This window comes from Pelmatolapia mariae, linkage group LG5 (assembly GCF_036321145.2).
Source record: "Pelmatolapia mariae isolate MD_Pm_ZW linkage group LG5, Pm_UMD_F_2, whole genome shotgun sequence".
Taxonomy (NCBI): domain Eukaryota; kingdom Metazoa; phylum Chordata; class Actinopteri; order Cichliformes; family Cichlidae; genus Pelmatolapia; species Pelmatolapia mariae.
The window spans coordinates 17,468,101-17,477,520 of NC_086231.1; the positions used below are offsets into that span (position 1 = coordinate 17,468,101).

Genomic DNA, 9,420 nt, shown 5'->3' on the forward strand with positions numbered 1-9,420 from the left:
TGTTTTTGCATCCAATGTTGCTAATCCACAAAAACCAACTGAAATATTAGCTCTCATGACATCTACATAATTCTGAAGTGGACATGTATTATCTATCGTTGGGTGAGAAGTTTACATACACTAATCATGGGTATTAATGTCATGGTAATTTAATGTGTTCTTTAAATTGTTCTTGTGGAATAATTGCACAGCATACATATTAATGACTTAAAGAAAACAAGAATTGTGTGTGCACGTTTGACTAATAAACAGCACAATGGGCAAGACAAAGGAACTCAGAAAGGATCTAAGAAGGAGAATTATACATTTCCACAAATTAGGAAGGTCTCTTGGAGCCATTTCTAAACAAATGCAGATTTCAACATTTATCAGTTCCACTTTGCCAAAGTCAGAAAGAAGGCTCAAACGGTCAGCCACGGATGGGAGGAAATTGTTTAGGGTATTAAGGAACAACCCAGGAACCACCAAGACTCAAGCCTGCCATGAACTAGAAATTGTTGGAACAGCAGCTTAACTGTCCACAGTGAAATGGGTTTTACAACACCATGGATGGTAAGGGTGCCAACCAAGAAGGAAACCTCTGCTCCAAAACTCACATCTTCATTCTCAAATGAAATGCATACACATACAAGCCAAATGCCTTCTGGAGAAAAGTTTTTTGGTCAGACGAGACAAAGATTATTTAGTCACAATGTCAAGTTGTATTCTTGGAGGAGCAAAGGTGATACTTTCTAACCTAAGAATACTCTGGCAGCTGCTGGTGGCAGCGTCATACTCTTAGGCTGTTTTGCTGACATTTGTATTGGTACATTGCAGAACATGTATGGAATAATGAAGAAGGAGGACCGCCTCAAATCAATAGCTAGATGGCTGAAACTTGGACAATTTAATGTTTAATGTTCCAACAGGACAATGATCCCAAACACACATCAAAACTGGTTTTGGAAAATATAAAGCTCATGCCAGGAAACCAAGCATTTTAAATGAACTCTACTAATTCTGCCAAGGAGAGTGGTCAAATATCCAGGAAGATACAACAGCATCGTCATGTGTTGCCAAACAAACAAAAAAGAACAAAAAATGAATCAAAAGAGAACAAAAACACTTGGCTTGCTACATGTTTATCTTTTCTTGAACGATTCTCAAATGTTAAGCCAGGAGTGTCTGATTTTACTACATGGATTCAGTTTCATCTGAAATGTTATAGAAAGCAGTTTTTTCCTCTTTCTTTTAGTGTCAAGAAGTGCATGCATATTGTAAAACACTCATGATGATGAACAGCCAGTTTTCCACAATATGCCAGTGTCTTTCCATATTTAATAAGTCTGTTATCTTTATTTGTGCTTACAGTTCAGAATCACAAAATCTTCACATGGTGATAAGTTTGTCTTGGTAATAAAAAAACCCCCCCACACAAGCAGGTTTTTTTTAATGATTTGAGCAAGTGGTTAAATCATTTTCTTATTCAAAATTAGAATTACCAGTAATTCTACTAAGTTTTATATTTGCAAAGTCAATCATTGTATAGCATTTGACCTTCTGGTTGGATGAATCTGGCCTGTAGTGTATCTGTAAGCCTTGTATTTGCCCTTTCAAATATTTTTACATTCATGAAAAAAAAAAAAAAATTTTTTTAAAAAATACCACCACCCACCAACAAATAGCTTTAAACACACATCATTGGGTCAATAATTATGATCCAGTAATTCCAGCAAATCCAGTTCTCCATAGTATTCTGAAAAGTGGGATGCTACATCATGTGTTTACTTTGGTACTTTGATCATAAAACTAAAACAATATCAAGTTACTGTAGTATGGTTAAACATTTTACATCCGTAAAAAGCCCACTGTGCAGCTCCACTTTTTGTGTAACAAATCTGTAACAGATCACAGGTACAGACTCACCATCATGTCCAATTTTTTGTATACAAATTGTAAACCTTTTTTCTGATTAAATATTCTAATTAAAACCGTTAAAATGTGATGGCCTACAAACATAAGAGGAGAAACATGAGTAAAAGAAAACCACATTAATGATTTCTAGGGTTTAAGTTAGAAACATTCAATATGCATCACTGTAAAACACATTAACCGACATACTATAGAGGAAGATCCTAAAGACAGAAATGAAATGGAGAGCGATTCATTGTAATGTTACTATAAGGAAGAGTTGCATTTTCTAGTCCTGATTCTCTAGTTGACATTTGGAGCATGCAAGGAGGAAGTGGTTTCCAGTTTGCTCCACAGGCATTCTTACGAATCACATTTCACTGAGAAATACTCACAGCAACAGCAGAGAAAGTCAAGGTGCAAAGCAGCTGCTACAAACAGATTATGAAAATGTGTAGTTTTAACAGTCATCTCAATTTATTTCAATTGAATTCAATTTTATTTATACAGCATCAAATCCCAACAATCACCTCGAGGTGCTTTATATTACAATATATATTTTGAGAGCATCTTGCCTCTGGCTGCTCTCTTTCCTTCCTGTAGGGACAACCCACAGGAGTGTACCCTCACCTGTTCCTGCTGAATCATATGCTGGCACACCTGCATTTTATCAGATCATTTCCTGCACATGAAAGAACTGCTTCTCATTCCTTCTCGATTCATCACCAGATCGTTATAGTTATCAAAGCGGTAAGAGACTTTGAATGCTCAGATATACCCTCCACTGATCCAGTCTGCTTTTGCTCAACCACAAAAACATACACTACCTGTTGGAAATACTTCTCAGGTAAGAATCCTCTGAAAAGATGTTTACCTGTGACTGGTCGGAAACTACAGTATAGAAATTTGCAAAATTCACTTTTGTTTAGCATTAAAAACATGTTGAGCACACTTCTGCAAGTTCTTGCATTATATGTGAATAAAACGTCATCAATCATTTTTTCAATGTATCTTTTGACATGAGTAAGCTTGACTTTAGGACAAAGGGTTTGCCGTGGGAATAAAGGAAGTCTTCTGCTATCTTGTCATCTTGACGTAAGAAGGTCAGTGTTAGTTTGCTCTAATACAGCTTGTCTGCTCCTGTCTACTTACCCTCACCCTTTTAACACAAGCTGGCATGCAAGGTTTAATCCTCTCTGTGAATGGTCAGGATCTCTTTATTTGCAGAAACATTTAAAGATGCTTACATGTCTCTGACTGGATCTTGTGTGCGGGCGGGTTCAGTATTTGTGCATACAGTGCATGCAAGATTAACATCTTGTTTATGTCAGAGCAGCTTTCTTCCTCAAGCATGAAATCACCTCCTACCCTTTTGTGTTTTGTAGCTAAGGAGACCTTTTATTGATAATCTGGGCCAACATCACACACATGCGAAGAGTTGCCTGTTTTGTTTCATACACAGTGATAAATCAGTGCGGTACTAAGACAAAGGAAAAAGTAAAAAAATATATTAACATGACTGCAAAACCTATAACCACGGCTGTTAGTTGTCTTCTCATAATGATTCCTATGAATGCTGTAAACAGTTTTCTCTTGACAAAGTAGCACAAAATCTTTCTGCTTGGCTGGATGCCATTAGATGTTAGGATGGGAATTGTTTCACACACTGTGCAACTATGAAAAGGGATCCCTACTGTAGTGGTTCAAAAATGTTCTTGACACAAGAAATTTTAAAGGTTTCAAGACCAGGAGAAGACACAAATTAGAAAAGGCATCTGGTGTAAAATTGGTGGCAAAGGTAACATCTGTCTGTTTTGGTGACCCCTTGGGAAGTAAGGGAGCAGCTGAAAGTACCTACAGTTTATGGACTTTGATTTATTTTGAATCCAACCAAGTGGCCACTTCAGGAAGTGCAGGTTTTCTGCACTTCCTGAAACTCAAACTCAGTGATTCAAATAACATAAAGTGTATTATTCAGAAGCAGAATTGTCTGCATGACAATTTTACTTTTGTTCAACTAGACAATACTTGAAAGCCAACTGTATTGCGTGCATGACTTGCATCTCTAACAGTGTATTTCAAAACTGCAAACATGCATATTAAAAAAAACCAAACATTTTGCAGTACATTAAGTTTAGTTCCTTAATTATTTTTATTCAGTTAATGCTTTTGTGACTAACATTAATACAAGCAAAACAATATTCCTGGAAAATAATCAGCGACAAATTTGAACCCATAGACTTCATGTTACTAAACAAACACAATGCACTCTTTGTTATTTGCTGTATGGATTACATGCTTGCAGAGTATTAGGATAGAATGCTTATTATAACCTAATCTAGTGTATTTTATAGTCTACTAGCCTTTGTTATATATTACACAACCATAAATATAATGTAATGTTTGGTTTTTAGAATACACGATTCTTTGATTTACTTTATAAACAGTTTAATTGTCTATTGTCCTTCCTGTGCTTTTGGCTGTGACTCCTCTTCTGTTTGAGTTGGTGGGACGCCCTCTAAGAAGGTACAGAAGTACTTTGGTGTGTTTAATTGAGGTTTCCTTAACAGCAAGTAGCATTTTGGAATGTAGTAGGCTGCCAACAGTCCAAAGTTGCTTGCCAGGCTGAAATAAACATGGACAACTGACCTGTTCTTGTTATTATCTCTGTTGTTTTCTGTGTAGATAGGAATAAAGATCACCCAAATGACACAGTAGATCAGGGTGGAAAAGGTGATGTCTCTGGCTAGGTTATACTGATGAAGAGGCTTCACTGCCATGAAGGTGCACATGAAGGATGCAAGGGCCATTGCACCATTGAAACCTTGCATTAAGGCAAATCCAATCAAAGGTGAAACAGGACACGAGAGGAATGATTCTACAAAATCTATTGTCATATTTGCCACATGTCCAGACAATGAAGGTCCTTCTTGAACAAACCAGCCACAGAGACCAGCCTGCACAGTGCAGCAGATCAGCACAACCAGCCAGCTCACAGGGCCTCTTAACATATGCAGGTGAGAGGCAGCCATCTCTGGGAACTCTGTCACATAGAGTATCTGTTTGAAAAGAAAGGTTATCATCAGTCTTGTACTGTGTACATCGGTTCCACAGTATATTATGCACTCTCCCACATAGGGAATAATTACACAAATGTTTGGGGTTGTATCAAGTCACAGTTAGGTGGTTAGAAATTCATATTCTACAAAACTAAATTAGAAAGCAACTATATCAGTCATTAAAAGGCTAGTTTTGTAGACCTCAGAAGCTGCCATTTCATGTTTTTACTTAAGTGCATTTGAAGTGATTTGTTGGCAGTATTTTTGAATACACTAAAGTTGTTAATTATATTTTTTAATGATGTTAATATAAATATAATTTGTACTTTGACAATTTTCATTTCTATACTATGCTGAACTTTTGAAAGTTCAAACCATTATCTTTATGTCTAACCAATTCTGTAGTTTCTGCACACTGCCAGTGTGTGGCAGTGTTTCACAACTCTTTCCTCACCTGTAGTGAGATGGAAACTATAATGGAGAGGGTGACAGTCTGGAAAAAGGAGGTGAAGGGCAGCTGAAGACGACACACCACATCCCCTGGCTCCCCCAGGAAAAACAGCAGACTGAGGCATGCTCCCATCAGGCCAAGCACAGCCACAAAACTCAAGGGACCCCCAGAAGCCGTTACCAGGGGGGTTCCTCGGTGCATCAGGAACATGACACCTACTGACCCCTGACATACCAAAAGCACGGTACCAACCAGCATCATTATCACAACATCCTGGCTGTGCCACTCAAAAAACTTAAAGATGGGGTCAGTGCAGTTCGTGCTGCGATGCTGGGACCACTGACGGTCGGGACACTTAGTACACTGGGTGTCGTCTGTGAGTGAGAAAGCACAAAAAACACACACAGCTCCTCTATTAATCAAGAGCATAGATAGGACTCATAGAAATGTAACTTAATGTGTTTAGTTGAATACTTTATTATTACTTCATTGAAGTACTTAATTTGAAGTACTTGTACTTTATTTAAGCCTTTTTATGTTATGCTACTTCTGCTTCTACTCCACTATTATTTACAAATATTTCACTTTCTACTTCATACTAAGTCATTTATTTTAACATTTTTTTAACTTATTATTTTACAGATAAATTACATTATTGAAGATCTGCCAGTTATTGAATCTATCAGTAATATTTAGGTAAATAAAATAATCAACTTCAGTGACCAAGTATCACAATCTATATGATTTCACATAACATGTATATAAAAATAACAAAAAATTGCTCACTCAACACAGCTTTGTGTGGGATAGTATTACACAATTTATCATTTGATGAGAGACAGGCCTGAACATCAGCCTGAAAATTGTGCCCAGTTTTTCTATGGCATTTTATACTGAGTTTAATTTATGATTAAATATTCTGAGTTCCCAAGTTTTTGCCTTTGCCTGTTTCCTGGCTATTAAATTAAATAAGTCCTAGAAACACCCCCGATTATAATAGCATCACTCTGACAACTTTAGCAGCGCTGGCAGGTAGAGGAACTCTCATTATGGTTGTTTTTTAGGTTATACTAAATTAACCTGCAGGTTTATTTTATGAGAAATGCGTGTATCTATCTCTGACAAGAATTCAAATAAGCAAGGTCCGATATGTGAGACAAGAATGAACAAATACACTACCATTTTTTGCCTGGTAAGTGCCAGCAAGACAGTCAATGCAGTCAAAACAACAGGAATGGAAGCCTTTGACTCTGTGGACCTGACCTGCGTCACATTTTGCTGAACAGTTTGATGTAGGAACCTGCAAAAGTTGCGGTAAATAATTCAGGAATTCAAACTGGGTCATGATTTGACTAAATTGGTTGAAATACCTTTTACACAATAAATTTTTTTAAGAAGGTTACCTTGTTAGCTGACCAATTAAAGAGGGCCTCATTGAGGAACAGTTTCTCTTCGGTATAATTTCCCACAGTTTTAAAATTCACTTTCGATGGGTCTTTCCAGTCCCACTGAATGACATTGTAACCCATGTTTGGGTTGCCATTATCGTCAAACTCTATACGTGTGCCATTTATGTTAACAGAAGTGTTCCTTAAAGTCTCCGACAGCTGCAAAATGATGATTTTTTTTTAATGATTTGATTATTGTTGTTATTGAAAAACTTGATTGCAAATTTTGTGCAGTCACCCATATACTAGAAAAATAAAATAAATCACCTTCCAGGGATAGATTTTGCTTCCAGATCCCCACTTACAGGCAGCTGAATTGCACCCCAGCAGGTTATGCAGTGCCTGTGCTACACTGTAAACAGCAGCATACACACTGAAAGCTGCTGTCTGCACTGTAGGTGCTTCCACTATGCTAATGTTGTCTGGTGACAAATTCCAGCAGTGTGGGCAGCGATTGTTTGGATGATTAAGATTTATAGTTGGAGTGGATGTCTTTGCCCGCTCTTCACTGAGTTTCTTGAAGAGCTCCATTGCATAATCGGTGAACAGGCCGAGGGTGTCTGTTTTGTCAACAAATCCAATGACGGTTCCAATTGTTTCAATGTTGGGCAGAGAAGTCACTCGACTATCGATGGCCCAACTTGCGGTGCCAATCCACACAACTGTTAAATTACTCCTGATAACCTGGAATAAATTAAATGATTGACTGGTACTGAACAAATTCTGACCACTAATAGAAAATAATAAATTTCTTAGTTGCTTTAGATATCTGATTCACCAACCTCTTTAAAAAAGATTTCACTTTGCTCTGCAAGAGTGAACACCACCACCACTCCAACTTTAGTCTCTTTTATATTGCCTATAATGGTTTCGATTGCTGGTTCGGGGTCAGTGTACACTGGAATCAGGCCCTGATAGGCCACACAGATAGATGCATTGTCTGCCAGTTTGATGAACATCTGCACACCTTGTTGTCCGTACTCCTCGTCACTGCCCACAATTGCCACCCAGTTCCAGCCAAATTTCTCTATTAGCTTTATTATGACATCCACTTGCAATTTGTCACTGGGCACCGTACGAAAGAATGACGGGTAGGAAACATTATCACTGAACTTGTCACTGGTGGCCCCATAGCTAATCTGGTGCAAGTATAAAAAACAGAAAATCAGTGTTATTTACCCGTACTCACTGTTGACATACTGCATAATACCTAATATATCATGGTAAAAAATGTTAAATTAACTAAACAGGAAAGAATTAATTTTACTGTGATATAACCTGGCACAAATCCTTAGATCTACCTGTAAGAGTTACCTTTACATTTGAAATATTTATTGTCAGATCTTTGCATTAATAGAAACTATGCTGCAGATCTTAAGATGTATGTGTATTCAAACCTGTGGCATCAAAAAGAATCCCAGGAGTTTTCCAATGACTGACACCATTTCTGAGACAAAAGGACCAATCACTGCAACTGTACTGGTCTCATAATCGGTGTAATTACACTGCACAGGTAGTTCTTGGCTGGATTTTGCAGTGAGAAAGGACAGAGTGGGCTTTATAATGACTGATGCTTGTGTGCATGTGTCATAGATTTCATAACCTAACTTGATGCCAGGGAGGAGAGTCTGGTTTCCGTTGATTTCATCCACTACATATTTCATGGCTATAGCAAGTCCCAGTCCAAGATCATTTAAACTGTTCAGCCACAAGCAGAAAACGGTAGAAGTCATGGTAAGTTAGTTTTAGCGTACACTGTCATTTATATATGTGATGAATTTTTCTTAACCATCCTTACCTTTCACAGCTTATCTGGTTGGGCTCTGTTATGTTACTGAGGTTGCTGGTGATGTCGTTAATGGGAAAGAGCCCTCCGAGCATAATGTCCCCAGACAAACTGAAGAGGTTGGTAGAAATGTTGCTGACCCATTCAGGCAAACTCTCACTGCAGCTCAGTGTAAAGAAACAGCACAAAACCAGCAGAGTGAAACATGAAGCCATGATCCCAATAAGTGTTAGACTGAAGGCACAGCACTGACATTAGTGTACTTTCTTGTCAGTGCATCATGACAGATGGTTTTATGCAAATTCACCCATAAGTCCATATGCCCTCCCTCGCCTGTCTGACCAAACCTGACAGTTTAGGAAGAGCACATCGCAAATAAAAACAAATACATGTGTAGTATGACCTGATATGAATCTTTTCATACAATCTTTTTAGAAAATTTTTTTGATGATGTTAAAAAGACTCTAATGATTTTCACACAGTTAAGATATTGCATTTAATTGTCACGCTCCTAGATGAAAAGACTCACCATAGAGACACTATGTTATTACTCTATGTTAGCATGTATGCTGCACATTTGTTTGTGGTTTGGAATTTGTCTTTTTTTCTTTGTGGGTTTTTCCTTTCTTTTTGGTGTATCAGTCTTTCATGAGATGAGCACACACAGTAAACTCCTATGTGTCAACTGAGATGTTATCACAGCAACACCTTGCGTGTCCAATGTTATGGTTTTGCAAGTTGGTTACTTTTGATCATTTACGTGAAAATATATAGTGACAAACCCAA

At 37.7% G+C, this 9,420-nt stretch overlaps 1 protein-coding gene across 1 annotated transcript; it reads right to left on the reverse strand.

Annotated features, from left to right (window-relative positions):
- Positions 1 to 4,346: 4,346 nt before the first annotated feature.
- On the reverse strand, positions 4,347 to 8,849 carry LOC134627072 (taste receptor type 1 member 3-like). Its single transcript, XM_063472995.1, has 8 exons — positions 8,647 to 8,849; positions 8,246 to 8,546; positions 7,631 to 7,987; positions 7,116 to 7,532; positions 6,804 to 7,007; positions 6,580 to 6,700; positions 5,404 to 5,774; positions 4,347 to 4,949 (listed from the first exon to the last, which is right to left on the reverse strand). The coding sequence occupies exons 1-8, from the start codon at positions 8,847 to 8,849 to the stop codon at positions 4,347 to 4,349; spliced, it is 2,577 nt and encodes an 858-aa protein (XP_063329065.1).
- Positions 8,850 to 9,420: the final 571 nt, after the last annotated feature.

Excerpts from the sequence above, each read along its gene's own strand:
- LOC134627072 (XM_063472995.1), bottom strand. The coding sequence starts at position 8,849 with ATGGCTTCATGTTTCACTCTGCTGGTTTTGTGCTGTTTCTTTACACTG. Across the intron at positions 5,775-6,579 it reads CACTTACCAGGCAAAAAATG|ACGACACCCAGTGTACTAAG; the intron begins GTAGTGTATTTG and ends TCTCACTCACAG. Across the intron at positions 4,950-5,403 it reads TAGTTTCCATCTCACTACAG|ATACTCTATGTGACAGAGTT; the intron begins GTGAGGAAAGAG and ends CTTTTCAAACAG.